The sequence below is a fragment of the Artibeus jamaicensis genome, unplaced genomic scaffold (genome assembly GCF_021234435.1).
Source record: "Artibeus jamaicensis isolate MK-2021 breed Jamaican fruit bat unplaced genomic scaffold, CSHL_Jam_final contig_1998, whole genome shotgun sequence".
NCBI lineage: Eukaryota > Metazoa > Chordata > Mammalia > Chiroptera > Phyllostomidae > Artibeus > Artibeus jamaicensis.
Window position 1 is genome coordinate 1528738 of NW_026521407.1, and position 17765 is coordinate 1546502.

A 17765-nucleotide genomic window follows, 5' to 3' on the forward strand; every position below is an offset into this window, starting at 1 on the left:
AGGGTTGGGTGGAGTTAGTCAGTGAAAACTACCTGGGAAACATGAGTTTTAAAGGAAGGGAGGGGCATGATTTGCTGACAGGATCAGGTCTTTCCAGCAATGCATGAAGCAATGGTAGAAAAGAGAGAATGGACAAGCAATGAGGGCCCAATGGTAAACACGTTAGCTTGCTAAGGCTGGAGAATCTATACTACAGAACAAGAAGAAACAAATCTGAGAAAATGGTGAGGATAGTTCATGGAGAGCCTTAAGTGGTTATAAATTGAATTTTCTTTACCAGACAAAAGAGAGCCTTATGGGTTCTTGCATAATGAAAGTAACTCTTTGCCCTGGCTGGTGTGGCTCAGTGGATTGAGTGCTGGCCTGCAAACTGAAAGGTTGTGGGTTTGACTCCTGGTCAGGGCACATGTCTCAGTTGCAGGCCAGGTCTCCAGTTGGGGGCATGCGAGAGGCAACCAATTGATGTATTTTCTGCACAGCGATGTTTCTGTCTCTCTCTCTCCCTCCCATCCCCTCTTTCTAAAAATAAATAAATAAAGTCTTTTTTCAAAAGAAAACTTTTAAAGAAGACTGAGATACAGATATATTAGAATAAAACATGCCCAAGCTAGAGTGGCTCGGTGGATTGAGCATCAGCCTGCGAACCAAAGGGTCACCAGTTTGATTCCCAATTGGGGCACGTGCCTGGGTTGTGGGCCAGGGCCTCAGTAGGGGACACATGAGAGGCAACCACACATTGATGTTTCTCTCTCTTTCTCCCTCCCTTCCCCTCTCTCTAAAAATAAGTAAATAAAATCTTTTAAAAAAAGAATAAAACAAAACTGGAGACTTATAAAAATAGAAAAACTGTTGCAAATTTTTCCAGGAGAGGGGTGAGGGAAAGGCTGGATCCTAATTATTAGCTATGGCCTTGGGCAAATCACTAAATCTGTGTGCCTGTTTTGTCATCTGTAAAATGGGATAATGGTACCCACTCACTAGAGTTGCTGAAAGGATTAAATGAGTTAATACTTGAAAAGTGTTTAGCAAACACTCAATACATTATTATTCAATTATTTTAATTACATTATTACTCTATTATTATTTCTATGACCAAGAAGCAGCCATAGAAATGCAACCGTTTAAAAAAGGCCCCATCTCACATGTTAGTATGAAAGGACTGCAGGTTTTTTAAAAAATATATTTTATTGATTATGCTATTACAGTTGTCCCATTTTCCCCCTTCACTCCCCTCCACCCTGCACACCCTCTCCTACCCACATTCCCCACCTTTAGTTCATGTCCATGTGTCATATTTATAAGTTCTTGGCTTCTACATTTCCCATAATATTCTTGCCCTCCCCCTGTCTATTTTCTACCTACCATCTATGCTACTTATTCTCTGCACCTTTTCCCCCCTCTCTCCCCCTCCCATTCTCCTGTTGCTAACCCTCCATGTGATCTCCATTTCTGTGGTTCTGTTCCTGTTCCAGGTGTTTGCTTAGTTTGTTGTTGTTTTTGTTTTAGGTGTGGTTGTTAATCATTGTGAGTTTGCTGTCATTTTACTGTACGTGTTTTTTATCTTCTTTTTCCTGGATAAGTCCCTTTAACATTTCATAGAATAAGGGCTTGGTGATGATGAACTCCTTGAATTTGACCTTATCTGAGAAGCACTTTATCTGCCCTTCCATTCTAAATGAAAGTTTTGCTGGATAGATCAATCTTGGATGTATGTCTTTGGATTTCATGACTTGGAATACTTCTTTCCAGCCCCTTCTTGCCTGTAAGGTCTCTTTTGAGAGATTATCTGACAGTCTTATGGGAACTCCTTTGTAGGTAACTGTCTCCTTTTTTTCTTGCTGCTTCTAAGATTCTCTCCTTTATTTTAATCTTGGCTAATGTAATTATGATGTGCCTTGGTGTGTTCCTCCTTGGGTCTAACTTCTTTGGGATTCTCTGAGCTTCCTGGACTTCCTGGAAGTCTATTTCCTTTGCCAGAATGGGGATGTTCTCCTTTATTATTTGTTCAAATAACTTTTTCACCTGTTGCTCTTCCTCTTCTCCTTCTGGTACCCCTATGATTTGGATCTTGGAATGTTTAAAGATGTCCTGGAGGTCCCTGAGCCTCCTCACTTTTTTGAATTCTTGTTTCTTCCTTCTGTTCTGGTTTGTTGTTTCTTTCTTCCTTCTGGTCCACTCGATTGATTTTAGTCCCAGTTTCCTTCCCATAACTATTGGTTCCCTGTGCATTTTTCTTTATTTCACTTAGTGTAACCTTCATTTTCCCCTCTAATTTGCAACCAAATTCAACCAATTCTGTGAGCATCCTGATTACCAGTGTTTTGAACTGTGTGTCTGGTAGGTTGGCTATCTCTTCTTTGCTTAGTTGTATTTTTTCTAGAGCTTTAATGTATTCTTTCATTTGGGCCATTCTTTCTTTGTCTTGACCCGCTGTTAGGTAGTGAGGGGCGGAGCCTTAGGTGTTCACCTGGGTGGGTTGTGATGCTGTATGTGGGGCAGGGGTCTGAGAGGGAACAATGAATGGTGCTTGCTCTACTCTCTGTCGGGTTTCAGTCACTTCCTCTGCTCCCCACAAGCCAACTGGGCCCTTCTGGTGCTGGTTCCTGGGTGGGTGGGCTTGTGTTTGTTCTAAGACCCTGTGGGTCTCTCCAATGAACTCTCCTGTGAGGCTGGAAGTCTCTCCTGGCATCTCAACCCCCACAGGTGTTTTCAATCGTAGTTTTGAGGCTTTATTTCCCCACGAGGGCTTTATTTCCCCTGGGTTGTGTGGTCTATCTCACTTCCTGCTTTCCCCTGGTTTATCTACATGCGAATGTGGGACCTTATCGCCGTGCCCCTCTACAACCTGCTGCCTCACTGGGTTCGCCAACTGCTGCTTTGCACGCTTGGGGTCCGCCAGCTACCCTGCCGTGAGCCCTCTCTGTCCTGGTTCCCCTACTCCGCCCCTCCTACTGGTCTGGATGAATGTGTCTACTTTAACTCCTTGTTTGTTGGACTTCACTGCAGTTCAATTTTCTGTCAGTACTGTGTGTTTTTTGGTTTTAAATTGTTGTCCTTATTTTGGTTGTGTGAGGAGGCATAGTGTGTCTACCTACGGCCTCCATCTTAGCTAGAAGTCGAGGACTACAGGTTTTCAGTCTGTCTTAAAAGTTATGTAGGGCCCTGGCTGGCATGGCTGAGTTGGTTGGGCATCATCCCACAAAGCAAAAGGTCACTGATTCGATTCCCAGTCAAGGCACATAACTGGGTTGTGGGTTTGGTCTGTACAAGAGAGGCAACCAATCACTGTTTCTCTCTCACATGGATGTTTCAAAACCTTTCTTTCTCCCTCCCCCTCTCTAAAAATAAATAAATAAAATCTTTTAAAGAAAAAGGGATGTAGGATTCAGAGGATGAAGAGGGCAAGCAAGCCCTGTGTCCCAGACTGTGCTAATACAATAGCCACTAGACACATGGGTCTATTGAACATCCCAAATGTGGCTAGTTGGAATTGAGATGTGTTGTAAATGTAAACACATTGGGTTTCAAAGCCTTAGTACAGAAAAAATATTGTTAATATCTTTACATTGACTACATGTTGAAATGATAGTATTTTGGATACGTCAGGTTAAACAAGATATATCAATGTTATCTGTTTCCTTTTTCCTTTTTTAGATTTTTGATGTGGCTACTATAAAATTTAAAGCTAGTTGGCTCATGTTATATTTCTATTGTACAGTGCTGGTTCAGTGCCTTCGTTACTGAGTTTGGAAATTAACGGTTTCTACATGAGAAAGCTTTACAAAGGCATATTAGGATTATAGATAAATCTCCTTACCCTTAATACTTTAAAGTATTTTAAAATATATACTGGTTTGTATATAATTAACATATATCTTTATTTAAAAATATGTATATATCTCAATGTGCAAGATAGCTACAGAAATAAGGGAGCCACAGCTACTCTACCTTTTGAGAGGTCACAATTGGTATTTTTAAAAAACAAAACAAAAATGAAAATGGAAAAAGATAAAACATATCTCATTTTCAACATTAAAACATAGAAACAAAAATCTAACTTTTGAAATCACTCCCTCAAAGGTCCTAATAGCACTGGTTTAAGTAACGTTGATTACTAAAGGTTTTCTAATTTTTTCATGTCATCCCCTTGCTACTTATAATAGGAATAATTATGGCTAAAGAGCCTCTGGTTATGGCCTTCCACTGTTCTGGAGGTACAAATCTATTTTACGGTTTTGCTCTGAGTTGATATTTTAACATTCAACCTTGTCTGCGCTGACCAACTAGCTCGGCTTCAATTTCCAAAGGCAGCTGGGGCGGAGGCCTCACACCTTTCCCTCTGCTCCTCAAATCCCTCTCAAATCCTTCCCCACAGCTTCCTTCTAAAAGGCTTTCCCTTCTACCCAGCGACGCCGACAGGTGCAGCGTCGACCAGCGCGTCCAGCCCACAGATCGCGCCTGCGAACCTGAGCCCTTCCGTCGCGCCAGCCGCGGCCTCGCGCTCCGCCCCTGTCCCGACGCGCGTGCACACACCAGCGGGGGCGCGCCCGGCTGGCGGGGCCGCGCACGCTGCTGCCTCCGCTGCCACCGCCTCCCTCCCTCGCTCCCTCCCTCCAGGCCCTCCTCCCCTGCCCTCCCCTCCGCCCCCTTCCCCGTAGGCAGTCAACCCGCCCGCATTGACTCCCTCCTGGCCCCTGGCGTTCGGGCTGGGTCTCTCCCCAGCCCCCCCAGACTCCCTGGTCGCTCTCCTCAGACAGTCGCCCGCGCTCAGTGGATGTGGCTGGCAGCCGCCGCCCCCTCTCTCGCTCGCCGCCTGCTCTTTCTCGGCCCTCCGCCTCCTCCCCTCCTCCTTCTCCTCAGCCGCTCCTCTTGCCGCCGCCGCCTCCACAGCCTGGGCCTCGCCGCGATGCCAGAGAAGAGGCCCTTCGAGAGGCTGCCTACTGATGTCTCCCCCATCAACTACAGTCTTTGCCTCAAACCCGACTTGCTGGACTTCACCTTCGAGGGCAAGCTGGAGGCCGCCGCCCAGGTACGGCGACCCTCGGGCGCCGGGGGCGAGCTGCGGAGCAAGCAGTTAGGCCGCGCCCGCTGGCTAGGCTGGGGGCCCGTCGGCAGGGCGGGCTGGCGGGAGGGCCTGGGCGCTGTGGGCCTGGGACCGGGGAGGCTGGCTCCGGGACGGGCGCGCCCCTCTGGGGCAGCCGTGGGGCTCCCGGGCTGGTGTGCTCTGCTCTGCTGGGCTGGGACGCGGGCCGCGCTGCGGGGAGCGCTGCGGAAGCCGGCAGGCCGGGACCTGGCGCCCCTCCGGGGCAGGCACACCTGTGTGGGGCATTTCCACTGACCCCTGGCCCTTCCGGGCTTGGTAGTGTTTTGGGAGAGGCTGGAGCGTGTTGGGAGAGGCCAGAGGGGTCATCGGAGTCCACGCTCTGTCTCAGCCTCCTGACTCCGTTCTGTTCTATGCTTCTACCTACGCCCCACGGAGGACACATTGGAAGGGGCGGTCATCGGGGACTCCTCCGGCCGCTGGGCCTTAGCGAGGAGGGCAGATTCTAGAAGGGGGGAGAGGGTGAGGAGAATGTTAATCCCGGGCAGCCTGGCTGAGTTCTCCCCGCCTGCTCCAGCCCAGGGGCTGGGTTTCCAGGATGATCCGCCCCTCCCCCCTCCCCTTCTCCTCAAGTGACAGTGCAGCAGTGACTTGATTCTCTGCTAACCCCTAGAGAAGCAGAGGGAGGACCCCATCTCTCCTTTTCCTTCCATCTTCTAGTTTTGCAGCCTTTGAAGCAGGTGGGTTTATTGCTATAGCGATGGTTGCTTAGCAGTACCCTCCCCTGAAAGAAGCTATTAGTTTTAGCATACCACTGGTGAAAATATTCCATTACTCTTCATTGCAGTTTTTGGTGAATCATGCTCTCCCCACCTCCCCTCACCCCGTTATCTGAAGGACTGCTTGATTTTGGAGACCATTAATATTGATGCCCTACAAAAGTCCTGAACAGTAGACATTTGTGATACCATATTATATGTTATGTGAGATCTGTAATGAAAAGTGGGAACTGTTTAGCAGTTATCTGGGGAAAGAATGATGCTAAAAACATTTTGTTTCATTTTTCTTTCCACTGCAGGCAGGAGGAAAAATCAGTAGGCCTCAACCTAAAAGAACAGGGTGTGTATGTAGCAGTGAAATGAAAGAAATGTAGACTGGTGTTTGAATGAATTGAAAGTTGGCAGTTGTCTTTGAAAGCTGAGCACTCAGATTAAAAATATGTCTGAAAGTGCAGAATTAAAAAATATGCTGTCAGATTTGGGGTACTTGTGTGAAAGCATGAAGGCTCTAGGGTCTGGCCTCATCAAAAGGCAAAACTTAACCCTGTGAAAGTCAGGTGATTTAGAATTTTTCCATTAAAATTTATGAATCAGGATGAATGCGTCTGAGGTCTAAATTAGGATTTCAGAAGGTTATTTGGGAGACAGTGTTTGTTTAAGCCAAGTGACTAGAGTGTTTGGTATATATTGGCAGGGGGCAGATGGGAGGGATCGTAAACAGTAGTGTGTCTTGTGACTTGGCAAAGGAAGAAGGACCTAGTGATGAATGAGTTCGCATTATGGGAAAAGACTAACATTTAAAAAAATCATTTGTTTCTTTACCTCATGTTTTGGCACAATAGGTTCAGAATTCTGAGAGAGATATATATTTAAGGAAATTTTTCAGAAAAAATGGTCAGTAAAGATTTTTCAGTGATTGTTTTATGAGGAAGTGACAGTTTTACTTAAGCGTTGGGATAGAACAGCAAGCAGTGATGTATTGCGCTGACCAAAAAGTTGTTTAGTTTTTTTCATATGATAGCTCTAGTAGTGCTTAGTTGTCTTTAACTTTATGCTAAGCAATTTTGTTAGAATGTATTGTGACAGCTGTACATAATCAGCGTGCATGAAAAAAAACTTAATCAAAATTGGTGAATTTTTGTGCAGCCATTTAATATTGAAGATGGAAGAAGATACACAACATTTTTGGCATACTATGCTTTATTGTTTCAAGAAAGGTAAAAATGCAACTGAACCACACAGAAAAAGATTTGTACAGTGTATGGAGAAGGTGCTGTGACTAATCAAACGTGTCAAAAATGGTTTGTGAAGTTTCTTGGTGCTGTTGACATTCTGACCAAATGATTCTTTGCTGTGGGGCTGTCTTACACATTGGAAGATGTTTAGCAGCACCCTTGGCCTCTACCCACTAGAAGTCAATAGCAGGAGAAAGCTGATACACTCAAAATACCCAAATCAGTAAGGTTATTGGTGTAAATGGAAAATGTATCTTTTATTTTACGGAAAAAACTAAATGGACTTTTGGCCAACCCAGTCCTTCTCCTTATCCCTTTCCTACTTGCTTTTCCAAAGAGATGAGAAATCCTTAAAGACTGGTTTGGGGCATTGAGGGGACATGTGGTAATGTGCTCTATATTAGCAGGGACTTGTTGATTTGATCCAAGGAAATAAATGAATCTTTTTTTAGTAAGATGAATTTTCAAAGCATTTCTTTTCAGAAATCCTTTTCAGGCTAGATGGCAACACAAATGAAAGGTGGCATTATAGTGAATTCTAACAGGTGTAATTAAAGGACAGTTGGACTCTTTAATTATTTGAATTGCCACCTTTGGAAGTATAAAGACGAATTAACATTAGTAAAAAGTCAACATCACTAGTAAAAAGCAAATGTTAATGTTTTTGATATCCATGCATTGGAGCAATAAGTTGTGGCTTTAGGTAGTATCTTATAGGGGAAATCTAAAAATGGGGACAAAATTACACTGCTAGGAACCCAGATTTATTACTGGTACTGGCTCAGTTTTCTAACAGTTGGAATCACATTACACAAAGTATGCAAGTTGCCTGGTTGCTTTAGTTGCAGAATTTTATGATAAGCCCAGAGTATTTGTACAGGTTACGTATTAGAAACTTAGTGGATTTTTAACCTGACCTTAGGGGCGTGGACTCCTGGGGAAGGTAAAGAAATTAGTCAGTGTACACTAATTTAAAAAGTAGTTGCCGCCCTGGCTGGTGTGGCTCAGTGGATTGAGCACCAGACTGCAAAGCAAAGGGTCACTTGTTCGATTCTCGGTCAGGGCACATGCCTGGGTTGCGGGCCAGGTCCCCAGTAGGGAGTATGCAAAAGTTGATGACACATAGATGTTTCTTTCCCTGTCTTTCTCTCTCCCTTCTTCTCTCTCTAAAAAGAAATAAAATCTTTTAAAATAAATAAATAAATAAATAAATATTTAAAAAGTAGTTGTCTTTCACACAAGTGAATGTGGTTTAATTCAACAAGTTTTGAGAAGGTATTATCATGGGCCTAGAGCAGCGATTTTTAATGGCTGTGCCGTGGCAGACACACTGGTGTGTTGCATGAATTTTTAAAACATGCAGTACTAGACTATATAGTCAGGGGCACTGACCTCTTTTCTTAGAGATTGTCAAATTAAAAAATTACAACAGTCACTACAATAGCCGTCCAGTGTGAATGAATCAAAATTGTACCTATTTTTTTGTCAGATCAGCAGAATATTTTCTGGTGTACCACAGAATTTTAGTAATTAGTTTATGTGTGCCATGAGATGAAAAAGGTAGAAAATCACTGGCCTAGAGAAATGGGATGTTTCCTATTTCCTCCCTTTACATTAGGATATTTGAGAGCAATGGGTTTTTGTAGCGATTTAAAATTCAGACATTCTTGCTTTGTGGATAATTTTTAAATAGTTTACCAGTTCATGTGAGTAGCCACAATTTTTTGTGCCGATTGTATAGTGGTTTATACGGTAATTGTTTTTTTTTTCCTTACGGAAATGTTTCACCTGTGCCGGAGAAAGTAACTTCATCCCTTAAGGCCAGAAGTCAAAATACACTAGACAGTCCCTGGCCTCTACCAAAACACTATTCATGATCCTGATGACTAAATTGGCACTTACAGGAGAGTTACAAATAGAGTAGTTTGCTTGGCAGACTAAAATTTGGCATATGAATGTATGTTATTGTCAACCCCGTGTTATGGAATTTTCTGCCCAAATTTTGCATATTTTCTATAGGCATTTTGGTAGTTTTTTGGTACTTTATAAAATGGTAAAATAACTTGTCCAGGATTGTGCTAGATCACTAAATGGTCTTAAGACATTAAATTGGAAAGTCGATGATAACATTTTGAATTTGTTCAGATTTGCTATTCTGTTTCTTAAAATACATTTATGAGGAAACACCTAAAACTTTTTTTTTTTTAAAGATTTTCCTTATCTATTCCCAGAGAGAGAGGAAGGGAGAAGAACATCAGTGTGTGAAACATCAGTTGGTTGCCTCTCTCACACCCCCTACTGGAGATCTGGTCCATAACTCAGGCATGTGCCCTGAGAGAGTATTGAACCACTCTATGGTTTCTGGCTAGAGCTCAATCCATTGAGCTATACCAACCAGAGCCCTAAGAAACTTTTCTATTTTAAGCCTTATCTAATACATCTGGCAATGAATTCTGCAGTGAATTTTCCAGATAAATAAAGCTTATTCTTTGAGTCATTGAGAATTTTTAAAATATTTGCTGATTTGCATGGAAATATTCCTAAAATATATTTTAAAACATTCTATAATTCTTCATAATCTAGGTTTGTTTTTCTTTTTAAAAATACTGGACATCATTCTTAATGTCTGTCATTGATACTTAGAGCGGTAGATTACCCAAAACTATGTATTATGATTTATTAATTTCATATCTCTTCTTTAAAGTTTTTGTTTGTTTTCCTTACTCTCAGGTTATTATTTTTTGCTGCTTATTGTGCCTTGTTGCTGCCTATTGTGAAATTTTCTTCCCTCACCTATTTTACTGAACTTGACCTGAAGAGTCTAAGTAACCAGCTAAAATAAGTTTGCTTGAATTTAAAACGAAATTCCTAAGTGAAGGTTTGGTGGATTCTCTTCTGAATGAAGGGTATGAGCTTAATTGTATGGACTTTGTATCATCTCTTCTGGCTTTTCATGCAGGCTTTTTTTTTAAACTTCCTGCTTCTGGATAATTGATACTGCCCAATACAACCTGGATAAATGTAGTCTTAAGTAGTAAATTATCTATGAAACTTTTCTGAACTTTGCTACATAAATGAGCCTGCTGTTATTGTTAAGTAAGTTTTATTCTAATTTATATGTGAGTCAGTGGCAAAGGGCTGAGTCTTCTAGTAGCTGTTTTGCTGTTAACTGAGATTAGTTCTCTAGACCTTGGAGACTTCACCTTGAATATCATACAAGCATGTAGTTCTCAGTTTATTTGGCCACTTGTGATCACTTTAAAATTTTATTTTAAATTAGGACATATTGTAGAAATCTGGAAAAGTAACCTGCCACCTGGATTTAGCAGATACTAATATTTTGCCCACTTGAGTCAGACTGTGCATGACTTTGTGGGGGAAATGAAATGTCACAGGCCACTAAAGCCCACTTCCATCTCTTCCCACTCACACGCCCATGGTAACTGCTCTCTTTAGGTAGATAAGTATTATTCCTATACATAGTTTAAAAGTTTTGCTGTTTATGTAAATAACCACAGACAGTAAATAGCAATGTTCTGTATGTTTAACATTTTTACATTAATGGTAGTTATGACTTTCTGCAACTTGCCCTTTTCAATGTCTCTTTTGTTACAAAACTTGGCTCAACTTGTGTTTACCAATTATTTGCTCCTTATTATCTTTAGAAATTATTGCCCTGTTCTACAAAGACAACAGTTATTGCAAAATTTTAACGATTGAAATACTTGTTAGGCCAAGTGACTCAAGCTTCAGGCCGACTGGTATTTGGAATTGTCGCACTGGAGATTTCCTTTTACTACAATATCAGGACTTTGGCAATCAGAAAAAGAAACCTCTTGAGTCTTACCGTAGTACATGGAAGATGTATTTCTGAGTGGTTGTGGTAAAGACTCATTCAGGAAAAACAGTTGTCTCAGATTTCTGCCTGCCTAGCTCTTAGGGACCTTCTGTAAAGAAGTTTTTACAAATGGTCAAGCTGCCTCTTCAGCAGAGCTGTTCCTTAGCTTTGTGGTTCTGTTGAAGTGCAGCCTGGTGAAACTACAAAACAACTTAACCCTGGATTTGAAACAAAGAATACACTAATGTGCCATTCATTTCTTTTCTTTTTTATTTTTAGAGAGGGAAAGGGAGGGAGAAAGAGAGAAACTTTGAAGTGTGGTTGCCTCTCATGCGCCCCCTACTGGGGACCTGGCCTGCAACCCAGGCATGTGCCCCAGACTGGGAATCAAACCAGCGACCCTTTGATTTGCATGCTGGCGCTTAGTCCACTGAGCCACACCAACCAGGGCTAATATTCCATTCTTTAATAGCATCAAATGGAAAAGTTGAAAATGAGCTTGTTATTAACACAATTTTGTATGCCTGCTTTATAGTTTGCTCTCTTTGGAGCTTGGAAATTTAAGATCTTAATGCTAAAGTTCCTTTGCATTACTACCTATATTTTTGATAGTGGAACATAACAGGTAATATACACGAACATGATGATGTTAATATGTGAGAAATCACATACAGAATCATCAGGTCAGTGCTATTGTTGGAAAAACATCAAAAAGAGCATTGTTATAGTGTAGAAGTCAAACAAGCATATGCTTAAGTCTACACGGATATTTTAAATTACCTTCCTTGGGCAGTGTATATTTGCTGATATCCAAAGTGCTATGTATTATAGGACATAGCATAGTTCATAAATTTTACATCATTCTGATCAGGCACTTATATACTTGTTAGGCAAACACTGTTAGGTGATATTCAAAGTAACATCTTTATGATTAAAGCATATTTAATCTTGGTCTTTGTGTATGTGCCTTAATAGTGTCTGTTAAGTGATTACTGTGTATCAGGCACTGAGTGCTGCAACAGGCACTTTCTATGGATCATCCAGTTGTTTAAGATGCATCTCTAAGATGACTATATTGTCTGATTTTTAACATTTGAGTGGAGATTTTTTAAAAGATTTTATTTATTTATTTTTAGAGAGGGGGAAGGGAGGGAGAGAAAGGGAGGGAGAAAAACATTGATGTGGGAGAGAACTCCTAACTGGGCACTTGGCCTGCAACCCAGGCATGTGCCCTGACTTGGAATCAAACTGGCAACCTTCAGGTTCCCAGGCTGGCACTCAATCCATTGAGCCACACTAGCCAGGGCAAGTTTTTTTAACAAAATATTTAATTAATTAATTTATTTATTTTTAGACAGAGGGGAAGGGAGAAAGACAGGGAGAGAAACTGATGTTTGGTTGCCTCTCACATGCCCCCCACTGGGGACCTGGCCCGCAACCCAGGCAATGTGCCCTGACTGGCAATCGAACCTTTGGTTCATAGGCCAGTGTTCAGTCTGTTGAGCCACACCAGCCTGGGCTTTTTTTTTCCTTAAGATTTTATTTATTTTAGAGAGAGGTGAAAGGTGGGAGAAAGAGAGGGGGAGAAACATCAGTGTGAGTGCACTGTGTCTTTCCAAAATGTATTCTTTCCCTCATAATGTTGTAATAGTAGTGAGATAAATATAGTGTCATTGGCATATGCAGTGTTGTGTAGGTATCTTGACATTGGTAGATTAATTGCTTGGCTACCATTAAATTCACTCTAGATGCTGATGGATAAAAATATGGTTGCCTAGATAAAGATTAAGATGCATAACTAAACCAGTTATTATTCTGTTGGCATAGCTTCAAACTATGAAAGGTTTTGGTTCATTTTACCCTTTGGAGAACACCCAGTGAATGCTTTATTTCTCTGTTTCTGATTTTTTTAAACTTTTTTAAAAAAGATTTTATTTATTTATCTTTAGAGGGGAGGGGAAGGAGAGAAGGAGAGAAACATCAATGTATGGCTGCCTCCTGTGGTTCCCCTGCTGGGAACTGGCCTGCAACCCAGGCATGTGCCCTGACTGGGAATCAAACTGCGATCCTTTGGTTTGCAGGCCCATGTTCAATCCACTGAGCTACACCAGCCAGGGCTGTTTCTGAATTTTTAAAAAGTCGTTTTATGTAAACGCAAAGATTTTTTTGTTGTTGTTCTGTAGTGCTGTAGTCGCCAGTTAGGATGTAAAAGTTTTGGTGCAATAAATGCTGTAATAGACTATTATCACTTATTAAAACATGTCGCCCTGGCTGGTGTGGCTCAGTGGACCCAGTGGCGGCCTGCGAACCAAAGGGTTGCTGGTTTGATTCCCAGTCAGGGCACATGCCTGGGTTATGGGCCAGGTTCCCAGTAGGGTGTGCTCGAGAGGCAACCACAAATTGATTTTCTCTCCTTCTCTTTCTTCCTTCCTTCCCCTCTCTCTAAAAATAAATAAGTAAATTAAAAAAAAACATGTTTATTAAATGCCATATTTGTTTAGGAACAGGAAGATTTGATTTATGAGAAGGATTTAAAAATGTTTATTGATTTTAGAGAGAGAGGAAGGGGAGAGAGGGAGGGAGAGAAACCTAGATGTGAGAGAGCAGTGTCAGTTGGTTGCCTCCCATATGTGCCCCGACTAGGGATCGAACCTACAATCTAGGTGTGTGTCCTGACTGGGAGTCAAACCCCCAACTTTTTGGTATACGTGATGATGCTCCAGCCAACTGAGCCACGTTGGCCAGGATTGATTTTTTTTTTTAATGAGCCAAAATATATAATGAACCATACTTTGTGTGTTAGAGATTTTGACATTCTGTTATATAAAGGCTTAGTAACATTCTGTCTATAATATAGGTCAGATAATTTTAGGTTAAAAATAATATTTATGTGTGGGTTGTTAATAAAATTATTACTCTTAGGTGTAGCTTACATATACAATTGATATTATATTACTGCTGTATCCTTACCTAGGTGTGTGGTCTGTTCCGCAGTCTCAGTGCACTGTTGACCTCCATATGGGTTTCGTTTGGTCTACACAGTATTTTTTTGAAAATTTGAGTTAGTTGTTATCAATTACAAATTAGGAGATTGCAAGTGAAATCGGAATTTGTGGCTTCTTTAAAATTGGAAGACCTGTCAACGCCAAGCCTGCTCTTCAGGTCAGCAGTAATTGGTTGGCTCCAAGAAGTGTTTCTTTCCCTCCCCTTTATGCACAGCTCTGTGCATGCCTTTCACTTGACCTACTGCACTCACATGCTTGGCTGGCCTCTGCAGGCCTTGTTTGTGATTTAGGGTATCTGTATTTTTGTAATTTTTAGATTTAGACCACTCAAATATCTGGAAATTAATTTGAGATTTTTTTGAGATTAATTTTTGGATTTGTTAGTGCAACAAGTATATAAAAATGAGATTACAACCAAATTAAAAAGTGGACAAAGGTTACAAACAAGCAGTTTGCATAGGCAAAACTTAATGGCACAAAAAGAAAAGCTTAGTCAGCAATGTTAATAGTAATCATGGAAATTCTTATTAAAACAACAATGGGATACCTATCATATTGTCAAAAACTTTAAAGTTTTTTTGGAGAATGCTGAAAGTGGGATTTGTTCATTCTTTGCTCATGGAAGTGTCAGTTGAGATGGCTCTGGAGGGTAGTTTGGCAATTCTTGGTAAAGCAAACATGTGCACAAGAAAACATGAATCAAGATGTTTATTACAGCACTACTATAAATAACAGTAAAAAAAGTGGAAGTAACCTAACTTCCTTCATGAAGGAAATGGATGAATAACATCTTTATTTATAGAATGGAATACTACTATGTAGGAGTTAAAATGAATGAATTACATACATGTTTATCAGCATTTACCCATCTCAGAAACAATGTTAAATGAAAAAAGCAGGTTACAAAAGGTTATATATACACAATTTGATGCCATTTATGTAAAACTGAAAACATTGTTTGCTGATTTTTATACATATACTAAACATACATGAGGAAACTACATTATTCTTAGGATGGTAGTTATTTCCAGGCATTGAGGAAGAGAGGAAAGGGCTTTTATTATTTCTGTATTTTATTTACCTTTTGGATCTAAAGCAAGTAAGACAAAGCCCTAAAACTTAATTTCGTCTTGGTGGTGAGTCATTAGTGTCTGTTACATCCAAAATATTTCTTTGGGAAAAGAAAAAATATAAAGAGTGTTTTATGAAGTTTTGATATAGTTTAAGATACTAGCTTTCTTCCTCTGTTCATGTGAAAGGCCTCACGATGGGTTTCGTGGGTTGTAATACATAATTAATTGCAACATATAAGAAATGTTTTCTAATTAAATGTTTTTGAAATTAAAAAGTAGTTATAATCAAGGTTTCAGTAGAAATAACTTACTTTTATTTTAGCTCACTGGTCAGATGTTTAAATTCTGTGAAATATTTATGCTTTTATTTCTTTTAATATAATGTGAATTGCTTTGGATTACATAAAACTACTCATTTATTTCTACCATTGATACATAAATAGTTTACATTTTAGTGATTTCTGGGTTTAAAAAATTCAACCCTGGCTGGTGTTGCTCAGTGGGTGAGTGCCAGTCTGCGAACTGAAGGGCTGCTGATTTGATTCCCCAACCCAGCACATGCCTGGACTGGGGCCAGGTCCCTGGCTGGGGGCGTGTGAGAGACAGCCCATCGATGTTTCTCTCCCTCACTTTCTTCCTCCTTTCATCTCTCTCTAAAAAATAAATAAAATCTTTTAAAAAATTGCCAGTGACACACATTGGGCTGAGATGAAGATGTAAATATTATTACTGCCCTGGCTGGTATAGCTCAATAGATTAAGCGTGGGCCTAAGAACTAAAGGGTTGCCAGTTTGATTCCTGGTCAGGGCACATACCTGGGTTGTGGGCCAGGTCTCCAGTGGGGGGTGTGAGAGGCAACCACACACTGGTGTTTCTCTCCCTCTCTTCCTCCTTTCTTCCTCCTCTCTCTAAAAAACAAATAAATAAAATCTTAATATTATTACTGAGGCTCTTTCTGACACGCTGGTTTTTCTTTCCTCTTAGGTGAGGCAGGCAACCAATCAGATTGTGATGAATTGTGCTGATATTGACATTATTACAGCTTCATATGTACCAGAAGGAGATGAAGGTAAGAGCTGTTTCTCATTTTAAGTTGTTGTCCCTTTCTGTGTGTGTATGATATGTTCAGGGTCAGGCAAAAGTAGGTGTTTACAGTTGTGATTTTGTGAACAGAGTTTATTCATGTATTATTTAGTAATTATTGTATTATTTATATGAACAATTGTAATTCCCACTAGTTTGTATTTGTGTGTTCTTTTGTGATAAATATACATTTTTAGGTTGCTAAGATATCACTGTTACTTTAGAAATAGAAAAATTCTTTAGATGTACATGGGGAATGTTTGAATAGTACATTTTGACTGTGCTACGAGATAAAGGAAATGTCACAATTTTAATTCTATTTCAAACATTAACTTATTTTGTGATCTAGATGGATCACATTTCTTTAAATATAAAATGCATATAATACTATACATATAAATATAAAGCTTAAGACATTTTAAAAATTAAGTAATTTGAACACAAAAGGTTTAACAAGAAGGCTTAGTTCATATGTGGTTTTCTTGAAGGTTTTTTTTCCTCTTGAACTATAGAGTAAGGTTGAGATAAGTCTTACTCATAACTGAGAGAAAAGTATATGCTTTATGAGATCAAATATGAAAGTTACAAGCTAGATGATGGAGTTAGTCACAGGCGAAGAAAAGTTTTGAAAGAAACATGGTATAGCATGTGTAGGAATTTATTGCATATCTTTAAAATGAGAACTATTTTAGACCTTGTAATTACAACAAGGATTAAATTTAGTAGTCAGTTCTGGCATGAACTCATTTTTATATAAGCTGCATTTTTAAAAGTTATCAAGTTTGGTGTTAACTCACAGGTGTATTAATATTGGAGCTCAATTGCTTTTAACTTTTGACTTCATCTTGACATTCCTTGTCAGAACGTTTTATTTGTTGGTCTCTACTACTCTGAAACTTGCTTCAGAGAAGCAAGTTTAGAAATTCTTCTCATTTGACCCTGGCTGGTGTAGCTCAGTGGATTGGGCTTACACCTGGGAACCAAAGGGTCACTGGTTTGATTCCCAGTCAAGGCACATACATGGGTTGCAGGCCAGGTCCCCAGTGTGGGGCGTGAGAGGCAACCACACATTGATGTTTCTCTCCCTCTCTCTCTCCCCCTTCCCTTCTTTCTAAAAATAAATGAATAAAATCTTTTTTAAAAAAAGAAAGTCTTCTCATTTGATATAAAATAAGTTAGAAATTTGACTTTTTTATTTACATTTTGTATTGCTGATTCCCTTCTCCTTTGCATTATACTGAAAAAAACATACAAGTAACATTTTAAGCCCTGGCAATATTTATTTCATGACTTTTTCTTAAATTATCTATCGAAAGACAAAAAAAAATTAGTAGCAGTTGAGCGTATTATTGCCAAGAAGTACTTATGCTCAGTTGATTGTAAATGAGATCAAACTGCTTGGATTTTAAGTTAGAGGAGCAGGTCCTTCAAATGGATTTTGAATTCATGCCAACTTTTAACAAATTGTTTGGTAAATGAAAGAGAGATTATTTAATTTCTTTAACTGAAGAAACACAGAAGCACATTAGCCAAGCATATGGAGGCAAGCTTTCTTCATTGTAGGTGGAGAACATTTAAGTTCAGTGTAGGGTTTTTAAATAGTGTCTAGTGTAGACAGATGGAGGTAGCAAAAGAGATGGGCACTGTGCAGCTGGCATGATTTCAGCTCAGGTTTGTTGTCCGTCTTCTTCTACTAAAATGTCAAGTAAGA

General features: G+C 40.1%; 1 protein-coding gene across 1 annotated transcript in view; it reads left to right on the forward strand.

Annotated features, from left to right (window-relative positions):
• Positions 1 to 4608: 4608 nt before the first annotated feature.
• Positions 4609 to 17765, forward strand: part of NPEPPS (aminopeptidase puromycin sensitive) — a 65478-nt gene continuing 52321 nt past the window's right edge. The window contains exons 1-2 of the mRNA XM_037149896.2: positions 4609 to 5029; positions 15956 to 16040. Of these exons, the coding sequence (XP_037005791.1) occupies positions 4775 to 5029; positions 15956 to 16040 (340 nt within the window). The 5' untranslated portion in view covers positions 4609 to 4774. The remainder of the gene's footprint in view (positions 5030 to 15955; positions 16041 to 17765) is intronic.